This window comes from Topomyia yanbarensis, chromosome 2 (genome assembly GCF_030247195.1).
Source record: "Topomyia yanbarensis strain Yona2022 chromosome 2, ASM3024719v1, whole genome shotgun sequence".
Lineage (NCBI taxonomy): Eukaryota > Metazoa > Arthropoda > Insecta > Diptera > Culicidae > Topomyia > Topomyia yanbarensis.
Window position 1 is genome coordinate 301,925,208 of NC_080671.1, and position 23,869 is coordinate 301,949,076.

The window sequence follows — 23,869 nt, forward strand, 5'->3', positions numbered from 1 at the left end:
TTTTAGAAATTTCAATAACCAAAAATTCAATATTTCGAACCATTCAAAAATTCTAATGTTTAAAATTAAAAACCTCGAAAATTTATAAAAATCCGATATTGAAAAATTCTTAAGTTCAAAAATTCAAATTTCAGAAAAAGACAAAATATATAAATCCAGAAATTCAAAAACACAATAATACAAACAAACTAAAATACAGAAATACTAAAATTCTAAAAACATAAAAATTTCAAAAATACAAGAATCTATAAACACAAAAAATATAAAAATACAGGGATAAAAAAGTACAAAAAGTACAAAAATGTTAAAAATACAAAATTATTGAAATACAGAAATATAACAATCCAACAATACAAAATTACTAAAATTCAAAAATGAAACAATACAGAAATACAAAAACTCATACAAAAATATAAATAAAAAAATAGAAAAACTCAAAAATACCATAATACAAAAATACAAGAGCATAAAAATATAAAAATACAAAAAATTCAATGATACAAAAAACTAAAATACTAAAAATACAAGAATACAAAAATACTCAAATACAGAAATACAACAATACAAAAATACAAATATGTATGAATACGAAAGTGCCAAAATAGGCAAATACAAAAATTTTAAAAAACAAAAAAAAGAAAATGCAAAAATACAAGAATGCAATAATAGAACACATACAAAAACACAAAGATACAAAATCACAAAAATATAAAAACTCTAAATCACAAAAATACCAAAATACAAAAAACAAAAGAGTAAAAAAACGAAAATACAAATATACGAAAATACAAAAATACGATATTACTAAAAATGCAAAAATACCAGAATACAAAAATACTGAAACACAAAAAAACGAAATGCAAAAATACGAAAATATGAAAATACAAAAATTCAGTAATGCAAAAATACAAGATTACAACAATACAAAAATGCTAAAAATCCAAGAATAAAATAATGCAAAAATACTCAAATACAGAAATACAACAATCCAACAATACATCAATTTAATAATACAAAAATAACAAAATACCAAAATTCGAATATACTAAAATACAAAACTACGAATACGAAAATACAAAACTTAAAAAATACAAAAATACAAGAATAGAAAAATTCAACATACTGAAACCCAAAAATACAAGAACACAAAGATACAAAAACACAAGAATATAAAAACACAAAATCACAAAACTATAAAACTATAAAACACAAAAATTCAAATAAACAAAAATAGAAAAAAACAAAATTTCATAAATGCAAAAGTTCAAAGGATCAATAAATAAAAAATCAAGAGATGAAAATATCAAATATTCAAAAATCCATAAATTAAATTATTTAGGAATTCAAAAAGTTAGATTCAAAAATTCAATATTTCAAAAATTCATGAATTTTAGAAATTTCAAAAAGTTCTAACATTCAATCATTTAAAAAATTAAATAATTTCAAAATTCAAAAATAAAAATTTCAGAAATTCACCATAATACAATACAATACAATGAAAATAAAAATTCAAATTTGAAATGATTCAGAAATGCAGAAATACAAAAATACAAAAATTAAAAATACAAAAATATGAAGAAACAATAATACAAAAACACAAAAATGTTATAATACAGACAAAAAATCCAAAATTACAAAAATATAATAACAAAAATGCAATAATTCGGAAAGGTAGAAATACAGAAATACAAAATTTAAAAATACAAAAGTACGAAAACACAAAAATATAATAATACAAAAATAGGAAAACACAAAAATGCAATAAAACCTGTTTTAATCCACCTAGTGGTGTAATTGTGTCTTTCTCATTTATCAAAGCTGGTTACGTTCAGTATAACATTGAGGAAATGGCTATTACATTCTTATTACACTTGGTAAGTATATATGAGTGCACGACTGCTACGAACCTGATGAGCAACATGTCGACTCTGACACACTTGAGACAAACAAAAATATAATATTTAATTAGCTTAACAGCGCGAGTTCAATGTTGTCTTCACTTTAACATATTTTGAAATGCGCAGTGGAGGGAAATGGTAGGGGCATAATTAGTGGGAGGGGAGGATGCGTTAGGAAAAACCTAACATATTTGGGGTGAAGGGAATGCGGGTGTGAAGTTTGTCAAAGAGAGGGGGAGGGGGGTGAAGGTAAGAGAGTTGGAAAGGGGTGTGAGAGGAAGGAGGGGTAGATGGGGGGGTGCAACTTCATACTATGCCTTCCATTTGAGACTAGGTTAGTGAAAATTGGTTCAGTCATCACCGAAGTGGCTTTGATTCTGAAATATGTCCGGAACCCGGGACTTCCGGAATTATCGATAGTGGACAATATATTCCAAGAATCTAGGCCAGCGAATCGAAGTATTTTGATGTTCATTTCAATAGATTTTTAAACTATGAGGTGTTACGATTGTACCGGTTTATATGAGAAATTCCTTTGTAACCGCAATAACCAAACTGTAATTCCGGAACCAAAAATCAAGGCTGAATGAAATTCAATAGCAGTCAATGGAAGTATTATGTCTTTAATTTGAAATCAAGTTTGCAAAAATCGGTTAAGAGTTCGCTGGAAAATAGGGGGATATTAGCTTAGGAACTTGGCGGGGTATCAATAACCGCCATAGGTGGCCAATGTGGTCAAAACTACTTTGGTTATTGATATAGAACCGTAAATCCAAGTAATGTTGAACCTATTTGAATATGTATTATATCACTCGGGCACTAGGGGCAGATCACTTGTGATGCATTTTTAAAAATCAGCGAAATTAAATGCATTTATTTCCATCAAAATAGAAATTCATAATGTATTTTGCGTTGCGTGCAATGTTTTTGCGTTGCGTGCAATGTTGTTTGCGTTGCGTGTAAGACGTCAAAACCCTACAGAAAAACGAGCCCGACATTTAACAAAACGTCGAACAAAGGTGATCAGCGTAGGACGTTTGTTAAAAAAACTTTTCTGCGAGGGAGCGCAAGGATGATGCAAAAATGGAAATTAAATGCGTTTTTTCTAATTTGATGCAAATTTGTTATACATTCTTAGAGTGATCGGCCCCTAGCTCGGGCATCATGGTGTTACCAGTTTATAAGGGAATTTGCTGTGTGACCGTACTCTTCAATTCTTAACTCCGGAACCGGAAGTCGAATCAACTCAAATTTATACAGCAGCTTATGGGAGCATTATACCGTTTATTTGAAACTAAGTTTATGTAAATCGGTTTAGCCATCTCTGAGAAAATTGAGTTAAATTATTTGACACACACATATATACACATACGCAGACATTTTGCTATCTCAAACTGAATCGAATGGTATAAGAGACTCGGCCCTGCTGGCCTCGTTTAATAGGTCTAAATTCCGACCGATTGCATAACCTTTCTATATAAGAAAAGCAAAAAGGTGCGAAATCAGCAAAGTTCCAAAAAGTCTATTTTTCTCAAAAACATTTTTTTCGGTGTAACATAAAATCTCGACGTTTCATGAATTTTAAGGACATTAAAGGAAATACGAATTAAAATAAAAATGCAAAATACAAAAATGTAAAAATTCAAAAATACAACAACGCAGAAAACTAAAACACAAAAATGCAAAAATACAAAAATACATAAATACAAAAATACAGAAATCAAAAAATACTTGAACGCAAAAATACAAAAATTCTCAATGCAAAAATATACAAATATAAAAATACAGCAATACAAAATTCAAAAATACAACAATACGAAAATTTGAAAATACAAAAATGCAAAAATAGAAAAATATAAAAATGCAAGAATACAAAAATACAAATATACTAATATACAAAAATATAAAAATACCAAAATACAAAAATACGAAAACACAAACATACAAAAATGTAGAAATACAAAAATACAAAATTACAAAAATGCGAGAATACCATAATACAAAATGGTAAAGTACACAAATACAAAAACACAATTATGTGTTATTTATTACAAAAATATAAAAGATACGAAAATGCAAAAGTCCAAGAAAACAAAAAGTTTAGAAATACAAAAATACAAATTGATAAAAAGTACAAAAATTCAAGAGATAAAAATTTAGAAAAAGCAAAATTTTCAAAAAAAAAACAAAAATTCAAAAATTTATAATCAAAGAGCTTAAAAATTTAAAAACTCTGAATACAAATATTCAAAAATACGCAAATAAATTGAAAATTTCCAAAATTCAACAGCTCTAAATATCAGAAATTGATGCTTTTAAAAATTATTATAAATTATAAATTATTAAATTTTTAAATATTGAAATTTATGAATTTTTAATGTTTTAAACTTTTAATTCTTAAATTTTTAAATTCCAATTTGAAATTTTTTTAATATTGAAATCTTTAAATTTCAAAATATTTTGATATTCAAATTTCTTAAATTTTTGTTTTTAAATCTAATTTTTGCATTCCTCAATATTGAAATCTTTTAATTATTAAATATTTCAATTTTTAAATTTTTAGATGTTTAAACTATTAAATTTTTAAAATTTTTAGGTTTCTCAATCTTTAAATCTTAAAATTTTTAAATTTTCGAATACATAAATTTTTAGATTCTTGAATATTTAAATTTTTAGTATCCTTAAACTTTTTAAATTCAAATTTTTGTATTCTTGGATTTTTTTACTTTTCAATTTTTTAATATTTAAACTTGAAAATTTTTAAATTCATAAATTTTTTATTTTTTGATCCTCAAATTCTTTTCAATTTTGATTTTTCCTAACTTTTAAATCTTTGTTTTTGAAATTACCTTTAAATTCGAAAATTTCAAAAAATTTAAGTTTCGAAATTTTAAACATTAAAAACTTTTAATTTCTAAACTTTTAAATTAAAAAAAAAAATAGTTTCAAAAGTTTGAATAGTTAAATTTTTACATTCCAAGATTTTAAAATTTTTGGATTCCCAAATTTTTGAATTCCTAAGTTTTTAAATTTCTAAACCTGTAAATTTTTCCAATCCTCAAATTTTCGCATTTCTAAATTTTTTGGTTTTCAAATAATAAATTTTCAAATATCAAAATTTTTGAATCGGTAAATTTTTAGATTGACATATTTTTAAATTTATGAAACTTAATATTTCCAAATTTTTAAATTTATTGATTTTAAAATTTCCAAATTTTTAGATTCTTAAATTTTTTGCCGAGTTTCTATGTACGCATTTGAGTAGAATACGTGAGTATGGAATTTAAGGAAGTCGCTATAATTGGGATTGGTTTTGATAGTCATTTGCATAAGTACCTGGCAATGAGTATGTATTAGGTTTGGATTCTCCTTAATTATGTGATGCTACTTAACACTTACAAATACTTCATCACACGTGTGACAAATCTTCTTATCGTTTGATTTGCCTTGAAGCGGAGAGAACTATGCAATATTAGGAAGCTTTTCCTCCTGACAATTCTGATAAATTATTTCACAATTGTACATGAAACCCTTCACCTTGACTAGGACAGTTGCAGTACACGAAAATTGCTCCGGAGCAAAACATACTTACTCCTTTTTACTAGCAGAAGAAGAAAAAAGAGAAAAGTAATTGTCTAGTTTAGTGACTCTAGTGATAGAGGTCCATTTTCAATGAGGTTTTTTTGCCAATAGGGTGTATTTTAGCCTGAATAAACCGAATCCGAGAGCGGAAATGTGAAATTTTTAACCAATGTTCAATAAACTGAAAAGAATAAGTTGTGATTTATAACACTCATAACACTAACAGTGCTTAAACAAGTGAGCTTATACAGTGGAGCTAGTGTGATGTGGCTTGGTCGCATACCCGAGGCGAAGGATCCGAAGAGGCGCAAAGCCACTGAGAATCCGCCGGACGAGGAATTGATTAACCCGTTGCTGGATTTGCAAGCAAACCTGTGATCCTCTCGTTTGACAGGTTTACTCAAACATAGGGGCTATAGTTAGTTGAAAGCTCGTACATCAGAAAGTGATGTGGCATAGCCACATTAGTCAGTATTCGGTTGACTAATGTGGCTACCCCACATCGTATTCTGGTGTATTGTCAGACTTCGCTGCCGCTCAGTCGGCTTTAAACTACCTATAACCCTTATGTTTAAGTAAACCGGACAAACGAGATGATCACAGGTTTGCTTGCAAATTCCAGCAACGGGTTAATCAATTTCTCGTTCGGCGGATCCTCAGCGGCTTTGCGCCGCTTCGGATCCTTCGCCTCGGGTATGCGGCCAGGCCGCATCACACTAGCTCCGCTGTGTAAGCTCATTTGTTAAAGAACTGCTATTGTTAAGACTGTTATTAAGCACAACTTATTTCTTCAGTTTATTTAACTACGGTTGAAAATTTCACATTTACGCTCTCGGATTCGGTTTATTTAGATTGAAATACATTCTTTTGGCAAAAAACCTCATTAAAATTGGACATCTTTCACTTTCTAAACTAGATAATTATCAAGAGAAAGAAGAGACTACAGGAACGATTTTCTCATTGTTTCCTCCGGAGTACTTCAAGTTTCTCTTGGCATTGGAACAAACCTAACACTTTCTACGCAATATTACTCACCGGACAAAAAGGCGTGAAACGAGAAATTTCCACAATACATCGTGCAGCACCTCCAGCGAGGGTTGCTGATGTACGAAGCAGCGCGGTGGAACAGTCACCCTCCGGGTACTAGATCACAAATCCTCAAGGTGAATATTTTAGAGCAAAGCAAATGACAAATGAATGCAATAATCAGTGGATACAATTTAGTTTGCAACACTCCGTGAACTAGCAAGTGTTTATCGACTGCTTTTTTCCAACACGCAATCCACAATGAAATTTCTTCGCCGAATCAACATCTGAATAATCTTGGCTCTACTGGCTACTTTACTATCAATATAATACTTCGCTCACCTCTGGAAGAAACAAATATTTTCAAGCAGAAGAATTTGACAACGACATCAACATCTATGATCGAATATCACTATTTTGCACAACAGCAACTTTTCTTATTGAAAACACTTTTGATTGAGGAGATTCGGCTCGATCCGTAAATCACTTGCACTAGCAGTATAATCCGCTCCCCCGAGAACGGGAGGAAACACCACCGAAATTCACTGCTGTGCATCTCCAGTAAAATACCGTAAAGTCCCAAACAAAAAATCGAAAAAAAACTATGTCCCGAAAAAACACAAGTCCCGAAAAAATCGCGAAAACGGCTAAGTGTCAGCCGTCGATGAAAAAAATACAAGTCCCAAAAGCGGGCTGCGCTATTACGATGTTCGCCCGCCGTTTACTAGCCATGGCGGACGAAATCAAAATTTCATTAGCCATCATGCCTCAGCAGAAAGTGGGAGGGCTAAACCGTGAACATAATTTTCAGAAAGGCGCGGTAAATGGGCTAAACTGACTCTGTCTTGCTGGGTAGGGCTGGGTAAATGGGCGAGCTTGACAGTATACTTTTTAGGGGCTAAGCCAGCCCTCTGGCAACCCTATACCATCATATGGAGTTTGACAGCGACCTACATATATGGGGCGTTATAGCTATAAAGCCCCAAACAAAGAATTATGTTCGGCACTATGCTCGATATTCAAGCATTCCACACGACGTTTTGCATCTTGTGGGATGATTTAATATCATATCATTCAGAAAATCGACATTTTGTAACTAAATACAACTTCTAATCATTCGGTTCAAAATCAATGTTTTGCCTTTCATGGCAGTGATGCTGGCTGTACAGAGACATCGTCCTTGACAGGAGGCTGGGCTCAGCAAATGGACGTATAGAAACCCAATGTAAATAAAAGAGCGCGTGCATCTTTTCTTCGAATTTCACGAAAATATCGAAATATTCGAATGTTTATGTGCAACAACTATCGAGTAGACATGATCATAGTTGATATTGCTTATCATTTATATAATAGAACAGCCGTTTCAAGAATCATTTTGTGAATAATAACCATACGCCCGGTTCTGTCTAAAAATGTAAGTTTAGCCTTTATATTCCATATGAGAATAAGGGCCCAAGTCGAAATCTCGAAGAAAATGCATGTTTCGCCGTTTTGTTTTCTTTAATTATAAATCGAACTAAACACCATTTTAACTAATTTTCACCTTATTCTTGTAGTATTTTTGTCGCATAATATCATAATAGCGAAAACGCAGTTTGTTTTTTATTTGCGATTTAAGCCCTAATGAAAGATCTATGTCGAGTTAGCATACTTTCTATTTCCGTCTCTTTTAAATATTCTGCTGTGATTTTTATGCATTTTTAGCATTTATTTCTACACGCAGAATTTTATTTATGCATCGATAGCATACTTTTCTATCTGCCTCCTCTGCTGTAAATTTTATGCATTGGACATATTCGGTCTATCCACTCATTGAATGCTTACTAGAAGTATATGCACGAAAATGCATAAAAATCACAGAAGAAGAAAAGAGACGGGAATAGAAAGTATGCTAACGATTCATATTTTTGTTTCTCAGTGTAGTAAGCATTCAATGAGTGGATAGACCGAATATGTCCAATGCATAAAATTTACAGCAGAAGAAACGAGAGACAGATAGAAAAGTATGCTATCGATGCATAAATAAATTTCTGCGTGTATTGTTTGTGGCACTAAAAACGGGATTCTAACCGCAATGCGCACTTTCTATTCTTCTATTAAATTTTTCACATAGACTGGTTAGTTCGACTTGTCTGTCAATGAAAGTACAATCTCTATCACTTGAAATACATGTGTTTTGACAGCTCGCAGTTTTCAGTAGCAGTTTGATCACTCGCACTAAGTGCGGAGTCCAGGTTGGTGCGAAGTGCACAATATCTGATGCCAGATAAATCTGGCATACTGGCATCCCTTTACCTAGCCTTACACGCTCATTCAAAACTACTCAAAATTTGAGTTCAGAGCACTCAATTTCAAAAATAGAGGCAGTCTGTCAAAAAGTGAGTTTCAATTTGAGTAGAATTAACTCAACTGGTGAGTAGCCACTAAATTTTTTAAGCTTCGGGTGAAAAAATAGTTATTCTCATGTAAAAGAGCATGGAGTTTAACGCCGAATAAAACCATTATAAAAGATCATGCCTCGGAACTAGTAGCTGTAGAGTCGACGCGGAACATTCAGGAAACTAAAAGGTAGGTTTCTCTGAGTTTTGTTTTTATTCAAATCTAAATTTCTTTCTTGTTTTTATAGTTTAAGCCATTAATACGAAGTGCCGATTGGCATGAAAGAGATGTCCAAAACGTCGTCGGATTATATTTCCGGACATCGCTAGCGCCTGGAAGTACAGGTAAATGATAATTGAAGTATCGATATCATTCTTTGTAATAATAAGAAAAATACTAAATGATTATTTTTCACATTTGATTTTTGAGTAAAATGTACTCAAATTTGGCATTTGCATCTCAAACTCAAAACTGAGTAAATGAGACAAACTCATTTTTTGACTTCGTGCACTTTTTATGAAACAGAGTGGCCAGCCACTCAAATTTGAGTTGCTATGAATGAGCGTGTATGTATTTTGTTTTTTTCTCCTTCAATATTTTGACAGATCCGACCGTTCTCATCAGGCGCAAGATGTGAATGTGAAACCCAAAACACGTTTGAATAATAGGTGCTGAAAATGAGTGGAAATACTTTCACCAAATACACAAAGTACACCGTTAAAGAGCTGGAGTCGTATGTGGCCGATCCAGACGCTTACGTACAAAAAATAGAATGGGATGATTTTGTTGCTGTGCTGCCAAAGTTCCTCGGAAATATCAGTGAAGGTGTCAGAGCATGTCTATTACAAAAGATCGGAACGTACGACCGGAAGGTGGACGGAATTATTTTGGCTTTCAAAAATACTAAAATACTGAGTCCGCTGTTAGCAATCCGTCCAAACAGCGTGCGAGTACACGTAAAGGTAAAAACAGAATTGTACGTTTTTCGACCGATTGGGGGATCTGTTATCGGAGGCACAGTTCAGTACGTTTCCAGCAACTATCTCAGCGCGGTCATCTACCGAGTCTTTAATGTGACTATCAAGCTGCAAAAACAAAAGTTGAAGAACATCTCGCGAGGCAGTGAGATTAAATTTGTGATCAAGTCTTTTGATATGAAGAATGATCTTCCGTATATTGAGGGTGAACTGGTCGGGAAAATGATCAAGACCCACCCAAAAACAAATGGCATTAATGCAGCCAAACACAAAACCAACAATGTAAAACACGAAATGGTATCGGACAGTTGTAGCAGTGATCCAGAAACCACTCAGAACATTGACGAAACTGTCACGAAATTAAGTGGTATGTTAATTATATTAAAAATTTAACATACTTTTGATGCAGTACTCTTTTCTAGAACCAGATCCAGATAATCAGTTAGTGGCGTTAAAAACAGATTCGACTAAGAAGCGGAAGCGCGAAAAAGACAAACTACACAATATCTTCAAATCGGGAATGAGAGAATCGATTAAATCCATTCTAACAAGCTTTGGGAAGGATATAAGTGACGCAACAAATGATGTTGGCGGGACTACCGAAATGCTTTCTGAAACATTTGTTCCTGATTTGGAAAGCTCAACAAATTCTAGTAAAAGGAAGAAGAAAAACCCAGATTCCAAGAACATGGCGCTATTAGAAGCAGAAATACTTCGAAAATATGCTATACAGCAGGATGAGACAGAACTTGCCAAACCAGCATTGTTAAATGACGAAACACAAAAAGAGCAGAGCTCATTAAAAGCAAAGAAAAGCAAAAAGAAGAAAAAATCGCGTTCACAAGGTGCTGAAGATGATTTTGAAGCGTCAATCATGTCTTCTATCTTCAAATGTGCTACCGAAGCAGGTGCCAACATATCCGAGCTTCTTTTGGCAAAAAAGCACCCGAAAGAACCGAGAAAATCGGTTCGTTTTGATGATACAATTACAGAAGCCTCCTTCAGTGTGCTTGATAGTTCGGAGTTGCTGGAAATTTCCCAGTTAAAATCTCCGGCTTTATCTTCGACCTTGAAAGATAGCAAGTTATATAAATAAAACTTATTTTGAATAAAATTAACTATTATTTAATGTTTATCTCAAACTAGGCTTGATGGAACTGTCCAAGTCAGTTTTCGATATCACATACATTTGGAGTAACATCAGATGTTGCTTCAAGCTGTTCTTAACCCCTATTCGGCAGGTTTCACGCCGCCACCCGCGTTACGGCTTGTTAAGGCCAAACTGGTGTCGAAGGGGACCCCCTGGGGATTGAGATTGTCTGACGTATTCTTGACGGCACATCATTAGCGTTTCTGCGCTAGAATCGACAGACAGCCTTAGCTGATTATAGGATCATGGAAAAAAATAATTTGGTAAATCATGTCTTTGTCGCTTCAGATAGTTGATATTCGAGCCAGTAGAACTCTGAGCGTCTGATATACGAGTTCCGACGGAAATTGAGGATTCGATAAAATAGATCTCTTCTATGAGATGGTAGACGAACGGCGTTGAAATACCGGAAGAGATGTGCAGCGGTAGGCCAGTTTAACAAGAGGGAATGAGACACTTACTACCAATGCAATCTGTAAGTAGCACTAACAAAACTCTTAATTGCAGGAACTGTACGAGATAGCGCTGGGTCTGTGGCCTTCGACTGGCATGGCCCAATCTCATTGGTTCGGAAGTCTTCTTGGCTGGTTGGTAGATATGTGCTTCTACTTGCATGTTGATTAATTCGCTTGGGTGGTGGGTCCTACTTTGGCCGTGGGTATGAGGCTAGTTCAGGAAAAGAGTGCAGGACTTAGATAGTTAATTATTCATAGGCTTTGATTTAACTCTCGATTCTTCTCTTACTTCTCGTCCTCGCCATTAGATCTCATCCACGTGAGCCGTTTTGGTGCTGATTCCTTGAGTCATTCAGCTCCCGGCCTTATCACGATCTACTTGGATAGTGCCAAATGGTGAACTCATCCTACTCCGATCGATAGTTCCCCGAGGGAGGAATTTCCGACGACACCGATACCCGCTTCCTTGAGCGATTTAGCTCCCAGCTTTATCGAGATCAACTCAGATATTATCCTACTCCGACTGAGAGTTCCCCGACAACGGAATTTCTTTCGTTACGGTGTTTGTTTCGTTCGCCAATTTGTTCCCCTTTTTGTGACGATTCTGTCAGGCAGTCTATGGCGGCGAATCTACCCTACCGTGAATTCCCCGGCGGCAGATTGTTCCCGACGTTTATGTGAGCCATTAAGCTTCGTCTATTTGGTCTAGTCCCCGGTGGTGGACCTAGCCTACTCAACGGGTCAGGCAGTAGGGGCTGAGGTCCATCTAGCGATTCTGGGTGGAGCGTAGCTTCCGGTTGACTGACGCCCCAATGACCCACTGCTAGCTATTCGACACGGTCTACTTGGTCAAATCCCCGGCGGATCCAGCCTACTAACGAGCTACCCGGTAGGGTGTCAAGGTCGGTCCAGCCATTCCGGTGAAGCCAGACCCGGCGTCGTTCTAACCAATAGCGCTACTTTGTTGGTCCCTTCGCCACTTCCTCTGCAGCTCGGAGAGTATACTCGTAACCACTCTTTTGACAGCGTCCCAGATATGCTCATCGTGGCCCACCTCTTCGACGATATTGTCCATTATCACACCAGGCATACCCCTACGAACTTTTTCGAACCTAGGGCATTCAAATGCCACGTGTTCCGGTGTCTCTTGCACGTCAACACACTCCGGGCGAAGGGGGACGAAGCATGTCCAAACCGTTTCAATTACGTCCGGAAGCATCCGTGCCCGGAGAAGATTGTGTCAAATGGAAGTTCACCTCTCCATGTTTCCTATGTACCCAAGTAGACACATATGGGATGAGTGGGTCCACCTTCCTTTCTCAGCGTTGTCACACTCATAGGCGTGCGCAAGCTCTTTCATTAGGGGGGTTAACAGCTCGAAAGCTTTCAGTTATGTTAAGCCTTCATTACCAGTTAGATTTCTGGTAGAGGTTCGATTGTAAAACAGTTATTTAATTTTATTATTGAAATTTACGTTGTTTCGTTTATTTACTAAATCTAGAAGAAATTACCATTAAACATTTTCAACATCCTTGAAAAAAAGTCGTATGGCTTAAAATAATCCTCACATTTTTTTTCAATATGATTTTTTTGAAGTTTATGAAATTGATCATTTTGCAACCCTAGATAACATGTGAACTATTAATTTTTTCGTATGAACAGGCTGGAAATTTTTTTAAAACATTTTTTTATCAGTTGACTTATGTATCCTGCAATTTGAAATCGCCACGCTTTTAATTGGAAGTATGATTTAGCATAAAACGTTATTAAAAGAAAATGATGCGTATTTATTGTAGTTTAAAGATACATTGTGGGTTTTTGCGGTTTTTATTGGTATCGCATAAAAATTTGAACTTTGGGCATGACACCTGTCTTTAATCTCTGCATAAGCTGCTGGTCAATATCATCGGCTACTTTTTTCCGGTATCTAGTCACTGAAATAGCATTCTTAGCCATGTTTCCATATGTTCTATATATTTATAGAGTGTTTAGATTTGGATTGTGTGGAACTCCGGGTAGTTTAGGGAGTTCAACCCATTCTCATGGACGTTGATGTCATTATCGCGGTACAGCTATTGTGAATTCTCACAGTAGTGAGTAGTAGTAGTAGTAGTGAGCAAATTTGGCAAAAACTAGGGAGTGTCCCGGTGAGACCTAATTAGCCACTAGACGCATTTCAGACCATCGTAGATGTATAACTCGGTTACGGCCATTACTGCAAATTTACTACCAGATCATGCACTTTTTCCAGCAAACTTTTCCGCAACTACAATTTTATGCTTTTTCAGTGATCTTTGGCAACATATAGCTTTTGTCCCATTTGACATACTTTTCATCAGCCTTTTGTTTCATTTGTTGAATTTGTACAGATCCTGATCGTTCATGAAGTAATGACGCAGTTTCCGGAACCGCTTCGAAATCTGTTTGTACTGCACATATAGATATTTTGCCATTGTGATCATCATATGTACTCGGGTTTTCATTTCTTTTGTGCAGAATTAATTCTCTCGCGTGGGAATTTATGAAAACTTTTTTCAATTTTTTTGCACGAGGTCTCAATAGGACATTGCAGTCAAAAGCTTCCGAAATCGACCACAAATTCTACATTCGCAGAGCTCAAATGTTTCTAACTTTGTTTTGTAAATTTAAAGAATTATGTTGGGAATATTTTGTTAAAAATTCAGAGTGAATCTCAACATATGAGCTATTTCAATTTCAACATGACGCCTGCTATAAAATTATCTAGCTTCAGTTGAAGATCTAAAACACAAGAATGTTACAATGAAAAGGTTTACAACTGGACAAATAAACAAAAAATTAATAAAATCAATAAAAAAGTAGGTAATATGAACTAGTGGAATAATTCATAAAAAATCATTGTGAGATTTAAAACAATAAAAATTATGCAAAATTCTCAAGTGGGAAAAATAAAAATTAGTTTTTTTTCTGAATTTTCGCAATCCGATCAAAATATCGTATTTACCTGTTTTCGTCAAACATATGTAGACTACATAGAATAATATTTACTTATATACTAAACATTGTTTCTACGGTTAAGTCCAAATTTAATTTGTTTTTTAGACAAGAAGATCAATTATTTCACAATTTTTATTACAGTGACGCATCATTCTATTGACGGGGTTATTTTTAGCATAGTTTGCCCTAAAAGATTGTTCTTGGAATACATTACGAGTTCTTAGTTGACGGCTAGGTACATAAAATTTTATTTGCGAAAGTAATGATGCGGATTGTACATGTTGAGAAATAATGTCGTTGATAAAGCAAAGCATGGCAAATTCGCGGCGTTCTTCGAGTGGTTGTATGTTAATGAGCATGCAACATGCTTTATACGATGGAAGAGGAAATGTCGTCCAGTTTAGTTTACGAAGTGGGTACAAAAGAAATTATTTTTGGGCTGATTCGATGCGTTCTTCGTACATGACAGTGTATGGATTCCATACTACGCTGCAATATTCCAAAATTGGCCTAATGTATGTATTGTATAATGATTTTGTTGTGTAAGGGTCTTCAAAATTATTGCTGAAACGTAAAGTCCAGCATACTATTTGCTTTATTTATTGCTGTATTGTAATATTCCACAAATGTGATCTTGGAATCTGAGATTACGCCTAGATCTCGCAGAATTTCGCATTTTCGACAAGTTGGTTTCCTAAGTATATGTCTATGGGGATATTTGCAGTTTTTCTGCTGAAGATTATTGAGATAGATACATTTCATTATATTAAGTTGGAGAAGACTTTATTTTTGTGAGTAATAGATTGATTTCGTTTTGGAATGCTTCAGCCGTCTTTGACATTTATTTATTTCCAGGAAAAGTATCATGCCATTTACATATGCATCTTTAGATGTTTGAGTATACAGGTAATGTCATTTACGTACAAAATAAAAGCAAGCGGGCCCTGGGGTACGCCAGAGGTTACAGGAATTGGTTCCGAGAGCATATTCTGAAAGCAAACTGTTTGTTCACGTTTCATTAAATATGAGTTAAATTAATTGTGCATTAAAAAATCTAAATGGCCGTTGCTGTCGGTCGATGAATTTCTATTATTTGTGATATATTTTTTTCACTGTAGGCTATAGGTTCAAAAAAAAGTAATTTTACCTTTAAATTTTTTAATTTAATTCTATGATATATATTTTTCAGGACAATATGTGATCTCACCTAGATGTTCACCAAAAAATTACTTTTTCAATATATAAAAAATCTATCTATAGTATTGGGTGAACCTCTAATGGATTTATAAGAAAAATGAAAACAAACAAAAATTTCTGAAGAATTTCTGAGCAACTCTGAGAATCAAGTAGAACATACAAAATAGTCTTCCTGTAGCAAAAAAAATAATAACACTTTTCGGGGTTTGTAAGTGATCCGAAAAATATTTTTAAGAAACATAGTTAGGAAAGAAAATTTAAACATGTGTTTTTTGATATTCACTGTTAAACTATGTTTATTAATATTTTTTTCAGTTTCTTTAAGCAATGATAAAGTCATTGCGAACATGCTTAAAATCTTTCGGACTAATCTTTTATCTTCTACTGGCAGGAGTCGAGCTTAGGAAAAGTTACAACGAATTGCTTAAATCTACCAACATGCCTTACGGAAACAGCAGAATCGTTCTTCTTTACCATGAGAAACGTATCTCCTATCTGTATATTCCAAATCCTTTGATAACTAGATTTTTTAACTAGTTGTTATCCAAACCAATGATATCTATATAATTCCAAAAATTCTTCTAAGATGATATAACTGCTAAGTTGAAAGGTTCTCTTGTTATCGTTTTCCATACCTCCTGGAATTGTCATATATTCCTTTGCAATAAAAAGTTTATAGCAATTAAAAAATTCATGTCGAATTTCGGAGCAGTAGAATCTATTACGGAGGACACATGGAGAAACTACTTCCCAGGTATTTCAAATGGTGTCTTTGTGGTGAGAATGCGGGTAGACCAACCCATTCTCTCCTACCTTACCCTGCAGTACAAAACAGAAGGGGGTGATACCATTACACAGCGAACTCTTTGTACATATCAAGGACAAACGAATGCGTGCCAGTTCTGTGATCAAACGGCACACTACGGACAACCCTGCCCAGAAACTGCTAAGGAAAGCTCAGTTGCAGAAAACAATGCCAACACCCAAGCCCCAATATCTTTACCTGAACCACAATCAGTTGCCAAATTTGTGGCTGCAGTTAAGACAATAATAGGTCTGTTCCAATACCAGGAGAAAATCGTTCCTGCACTCTCTTCTTCTCCTTTTTCTTCTTCAGGTAGCAAACCGGAGTAAAAAGGAGCAAAGATTTTTTGCTCCTGTTTACTCCGGAGTGACTTCCGTGTACTGGAACAAACCTAATGACAACTGCAAACGCTGCGTTAGGTAATTCGAACATAACAACTAATACCACCAATGAAGAAGCTACCACCAAGGATGGAGTGTTCACATTCGTGACCCACAAGCGCAAGAAGCAAGGAAGAACATCTGATCGCGAGTATCAAGGCAGTAATCAAGATGATGATACGGACGTAAACGACAACGAGAGAGACGTGGATAACCCTGAAGTTGACGAAAGAAGGAACATCTTCCCGACGCGAAAAAAGATCTCCGCTCGCAATAGCAAGTTGCGCGCACGGGATCTTACACTAAAAAAAGTAAACGTTATGCCTATTGATTTTACACATAGATTTTTGCAATTAACGGAGGCATATAGACACTATTTGCTGGCACATAAACCTAATGTGTGTATTTACAAGAAATATTAATCTTACATTCACATTTCATAACTATTAGGCACATAAAACCCCATTCTATAACAATATGCACATACAACTTATGTGTGTGCATACATTGTTTATACAGTTGACACATAGAAGGTATGTGTGCGCGTGATAACAATAGCATTTCTTCTTCATATGAATTTTAAGCGGTTTGAAGCAAATATAATTAACGTTTGGATTTTTTTCAGTGTACAGGCTCAAAATAAAATGTATTGTAATTTTTATTTTATACATGTTGTAAATATATAAAAGACCCGTGGCTCCTCTAAGCTTACGCATTGAGCCGTGTCAAAAAAAAAACGAGTTAAAAAAATAAGCACAGTTCCGAGTCCTGCACGAATACGAATTTTTCTTAAAAGTGTTGGAGTAAAGAAACACGAAAGTAATAAGTACTTCTCAGTGTTAGAAGCTGCTCAATTTTTGCATACCGATCCATAATAAGCATCTCCTGCAAAGTTTTCAATTGTTTAATTGGGCAAAATAGGTGGCCGAAAGTAGTCTAAATTGATGAGAATTATCAGTTTTCAAAAATATTTGAAGACAACGAAAATAAATCAAAATATAGTTTTTTACCGATAACTGAAAATGTCTCTGGCAGTACTGTTTATTTATTTATTTATTTCAAAACGTCAATCAGATGTAGACCGGTTTCTTACAGTAATTATTAAACTAACTTAACACTAGTTAAAATTTTGATTTACTTTAAACTGCTGATTAAGTTTTGTTTTCGACATAGTAATCCGAACCCGAACCCGACCCAAGCCCGAGAGCTTGAAAATTGAAAACCCGAACCCGACTCGAGCCCGATTTTTTTAAATTTTTAAAACCCGAACCTGACCCGAGCCCGAACACTTTAAAATTGCAAAACCCGAATCCGATCCGAACCCGAGAATGAAAATTTTGCAAAACCCGAGCCCGATAATTTCAAAATTTTAAAACCCGAACCCGACCCGAACCAGAAAATTTATAGTTTAAGAAACCCGATCTGAACCGGACCTGTTACTAAGGAGAACCAATCAATGATCCCGAAGATTTTCAATTTTAGACATTCGAGCTGGATAAAAGACTCATCCAAAAGATAGAATGAATTATAAAATCACTTGAACCGAAAGTAGCACCATACGCGGCCAGCTATATCCGCCTATGACAAAACGAATGACTGGCGAGAGGAATTGGCATTTATATTTACTATTATTCGACGTTGAGTTTGTAATGTTCTGAGAAACTTATAAATCGTCGATATCTTAACCGAAAAGTAGGATAAATCGGCAGCTAACGCATGGGGAAACAAGAGGCATAATGATGACAGATTCTTGCCAGTCGTACTCAATCAAAATTTCTATTTTTTTTTTATCAAAAACCATTCCTGCAAGAGGAGTTGTGTATAATTTACTAGCTAATACCTGCCGAACGTTGCTGCGACTTTCAACGAAATAGGAATAAAACACTATTTGCTCCGAAGCGCCATCTAGCGGGCAGATAATCCCCAACCAAATACGCACGAAAACGAATGTCTACTACATATAAATTTTTACAGCAATCGGTTAAGCCATTTAGGAGCCCATAGATAGATAGATAGATTGATAGACAGATAGATAGATTACATGTATTAAATTAAACTATGTCAATTAGCAATTCGCATTCGATAGTTTACACGACGTCGCTCACGTTACTGGTTGATACGGTCAAACTTGTGTCGAAGGGTGTCAATCAAGATTCTTTGACGCGTTCTTGACGTCACATCATTAGCTAGTACGGTATGCGCGCCAGTAGAAATGCTTCGACAACTCCAATGGAGTTCTCAGAACGACTCCAAACTTCTACAAATCCGCTCATGGCTTGAACAGAACCCAATATTTTTACGATCAATTCCCTAAAATCGTGCAAATTCATGTATTTTCATGAAGGAATGTAGATTATGCAACGGCTCAGCCCGGGGACGATCTGACAGAAAGTGCTTGTTTCATATATGCACCACTGTTTTGATAGTAGCGCTAGTATATCATTACCATATGAGTGTCATTATTGATAGATTGTATCTACTTCCCGTAGATTTCTAGTCGCTTGAATCAATATTTTCCAACAAATTTACTTTGACTTGGTTTATTGATGACCATCATTAAAAATAAATCGAATAGATTTTAAATGCGAAACACGTATTGTTGAATGAATCTTTTATGAGTACTCGTTTGATAAATAAAATAATTCGGGATGTTTGCGAATCTGAAGAGAAGCAAATTTATTCATGAATAAAAAATACAATATTTGAGCATCAGAAAATATGACGAATTCTAGCGATTCAAAGGTGGTAAAATTTAGTAAGGTTATATATGTCATCCATTCGTATCATGAAGTAAAGTTAAATACTACAAAAAGAGACTGAGTGTTCTATATAGACGTAAGCATCGTCAAGAAATGGCAGGGTGTGATCTGTTCAAAACCCGAACTCGACCCGAATCCTGAAATGCCAAAACTCGAAAAATCCGAACCCGAGAACTTTAAATTTACAAACCCGAACCCGTAGGGTCCGGGTCGGGTCCGGGTCCAAAAACCTGAATCTGACCATCTCTAGTAAATATTCATCATTTGGTGTAAAGGGCCAAACTAGGCATAATTAGTACGACGGTGAATTGTACAAAAGATGTTGCGGTTACGTAGTTGTCGAGAAGAAGCATAAACATTTAGTTTCGATAATAGTTCGATTGAATCAATACGATGTCGTTTACAAACGATACCATAGAAAATTCACGACGATCTTTCAAAGTTTGAATGTCGATTAGCATGCACCGTGCTTCATAAGATGGCAAATGTAGTCCAGTCCAACCTAGTTTACGAAGTGCGAACATAAAAAAATTGTCTTTGTACTGATTCGATCCGGTTTGCATGCGTTGCTGAAAATGGCGACTGAACTATACTACAGTATTCTAGTGTTAAACGCACATAGGCTACATATAACGTTTTTATTGTATAATGATTTTGGAAATTATAGCTGAAGCGTCTAATAAAACCTAGTATGCTGTTTGCTTTGTTAAATATTGTGTTATACTTATAATGAGCTATGAATGTTATTTTGGAATTTATAATAACTCCTAGATCTTTTATTCTATCACACTTTTCTATTTGTTGATTTTCCAACAAGACAAATGTTCTGTATATTGTTTTTTCTGCTCAATGTTATGGAATTACATTTTTTTACATTAAGTTTCAGAAGGCAATTATTACACCATGTATAAAATATATTTACTTCATTTTGAAATGTCTGGAAGCCCGAGCAAATACTCATGGGTTCAAACGCCACATAGCCCCTTGAAAAGACCTTAAATATGGTCCGTGACAAAATTCACAACCATAAAGACACCATAAAATGGTCTAAATAATCTATAAATACACCAACATATGGTATTTTATATGGGATCTACCGGACCATGGTGATGGTGTTTTCATGGTTAAAACCCATTTCAAACACCTATGCCAAACCCCATGACCATGGCTTTTCGTTTGCTCGGGAGTCTTCACCATTTATTACTTCTAGAAAAACTCATCATCAGCATATATAAGAACTTTTTCATTTTTGAGAATGAAGGAAATGTCGTTAATAAATAAAATAAATAGCGGGCTTGAATGAGAAGCTTTTGGGATACCTGATGTAACTTGGATTGGGATTGATGTTATCCCTTTAAATCTAACATCTTGTTCACGATTTTTATAGGATGATTGTACCCATGTAAGAAGTCCTGTTTTAAACTCTATTTTTTCCAATTTGAAAAAGTAGCATGACCAAAGCGATCAAATGCTTTGCTAAAAACTGTATAATGTGCTTCTACGTGGTTTCCGTTATCCATTGCTGTTAATGTGTAGTTAATGAACTCGAGTAGATTTGTACTTGTAGAATCGCCTCGAAAATCTTGGGAATAAACGAGATGATCGCTATTCCACGATAATTAAGCACATCGGATTTTTAATCATTTTAAAAAAATTGAAACTAGGTAAAGAGCTTTTCCATGTTTTAGGAAAACAACCTTATTCTAGAGATATGTTAAAAAGCCAAAATAAATGAGCGGTTAGTTCAATTGGCAAAGTTTTTAAAAATACCGGTGGAACGCCATCAGGTCCAGGGCTTTTAGAACTATCAAAGTTTTTTAAAGCATCTTTTTTTTTATTTTGCGTTCTGTTCTTGCATTGTAGTCTTCAAATGCGATATCAATAGCAAGCTTCAATTGAGCGATTAGATTTAAATACAGTAAAGACCCGTTTTTATCAGCCCCTTGGCGAATTTTAAGCTGATAGAACAGGGACTTTGATAAAATCGGGACATATATTTTTCTGTCTTTTTAGTTAACCGAAGTTCCTAAAATATTCTTCTTTGTTCCTTAGATATAGCCTTGCAACCTTTTCTGATTATTTACATTAAGTTCCCCTTAAGGGGGTCTGACAGTGCAAAATTAAAAAAGGAATATTTTTATTTTTGCATTTTTCGGATCTCTAAGATAAGGAATATATGCCCAAGAAAGGATTTACTCGAATTCAACATGGTTCGTCTGCTAGAGCCCATCAAACTACCAACTATCAATTTTCATGTGAAGCTGATAAAATCGGGTCAAAAAGCTGATAAAATCAGGGGCTGATAAGATCGGGTGCTGATAAAATCGGGTCTCCACTGTAGTTTGTTAAGTTATCTTCGCTGTTATATTTTTTGTAGATATTGTGTGCTTTCGGCTTACGATTTTTAAAAAATTTGATTTCTCTGTTAAACCAGATGGGATGTTTTTGAATGTGTTATACGCTTAATTGTTCGTCGATATCTGAGAAACGTCAATAACCGGTGTGAAAATGGGTAACTAAATTGATAATCGCGATAACAACGACCGGTGTGCAGAATAACAACTCAGTGGAACTATGTATGCCTTCTAACATTTATTCTCATCATCAAAAATAGGTTGTGAACAGAATGTGTTTCACACCCTTTCCCCTACATTTAGAAAGTTTTTTATGTTAAAAATTCATCCTGGTAAGAAATGTTATTTTCGATTTTATGTCGATGTATAAGACATCCATTGACAGATTTGTTTCAAGAACAGTAATTTTGGAGCAGACTCGTGCATGTATTGCATTAAAAAAAATAGGCAAGCAAATATAATTGACGTTAACGTAATTTCACTTCTAGACGCAGAATTTTATTTATGCATCGATAGCATACTTTTCTATTTGCCTCTCGTTTCTTCTGCTGTAAATATGGACAAATTCGATCTATCCACTCATTGAATGCTTACCAAAACCTGTTACGCTGATATTAAATTGAATATAGATTAATATACCTATTCCAAACTATTACAATTTATAATCAAAAGGACGAAAGCCACACCTAAAATTAAATTATGCCACATATAATTACTCGTTGGTTTGGTTGGTGCGTAGCGAGAGTAGATATAGAACACTAGATTAGGATTGTCACTAGTTGTCCCCAGAGAGGATGCTTCTAGAGATACGCGAAGACTGAAGCCAAAAGTTCCAATCGAACCCAAAATAACGGTTCCAAACGACAAACATGGCGGAAATAGGATGTAATACGTGGGAAGTATTGATATTGAAATAAAAAGAAATGCATGCCATTATGTTTACATACGAAGAGTGCAATTTTTTCATTAATATTCTAAATAACTTTAATGTTACAAATAAAATGCGAGTAATTTTAAATACTTTAAAACTTACAAAGCTATTGATCGACAGTCTAGTCCCTCGTTTTATATAGCTAGTAAATGCAAAGTCTGAAAATTATAAACTTTTCACTAGTTTTCTCCTAATATCGTGGCATTCGTCATACATATTAATTTTGAATGGCATCAGCAAAGTAGCCAACTGTGCGGCAATATTGCTATTACTCATCGTTTGCATTCTCGATATATTCTTTATAGTGCAACGAAAAGCATGAAGACAAGCTCAGTAACGCATATCAATGTGTTTCCGAGTTGCATGATTGAGCATTTTGAGAAATATTTAAAAAAAAGGAATTCGCCAAGCTTTTATTCAAAATACAAGTCACTCGCTGTTTACACAATATTCCTAGTTGCCAAAACTAGCAGACAAAACAACTTGAAAAACCGTGCAACCAAATTGACTGATTTTCTTTCCACGTGTCTATATTTAAAACATAGTCTTTGGTTGTACCGTTTCTCTATCTCTTTCGTTTTCGTAGAACGCCCATTAGTTTGACAGTAGTATATAGACTTATTCAGCTGGGTTGGTATTGCGCCGCTTTGACGTTTAAATTTGAAGGCAAGCAAAACTTTTACACTGTGAATTGGGAGGCAAACAAACCACTGCTAGGCCTGAGAGAAGGGCGGTAGCATGAAAATGCGAGATCTCAGTGTGCATATTTTAAGCGTCAGATATCTCAATAACCTAACTGTCAAAGGAGTGGTTCGTCTGCAAGAGCGATAGTGATAGAGAAAGTTGTACCACCAGCGTCAACCTTAGTCTAGTGTTCTGTATCTACTGTAGCGAGCGATTCAAACAGATTACCGCCTATGGCATTATCTCGAAAACTGCTTTGCTAAACTTGATCTATAGGGCGACAACGAACTAATGCATCCGTGTCGCAATGATATGA

The 23,869-nt window shown here is 34.7% G+C and overlaps 1 protein-coding gene across 1 annotated transcript; it reads left to right on the top strand.

Annotated features, from left to right (window-relative positions):
* The first annotated feature begins 9,490 nt into the window (after positions 1–9,490).
* Positions 9,491–10,986, top strand: LOC131683394 (uncharacterized). The gene is made up of 2 exons (XM_058965328.1): positions 9,491–10,229; positions 10,285–10,986. Exons 1-2 carry the CDS (start codon positions 9,563–9,565, stop codon positions 10,956–10,958), a joined length of 1,341 nt encoding a protein of 446 aa, XP_058821311.1. The 5' UTR covers positions 9,491–9,562; the 3' UTR covers positions 10,959–10,986.
* Positions 10,987–23,869: the final 12,883 nt, after the last annotated feature.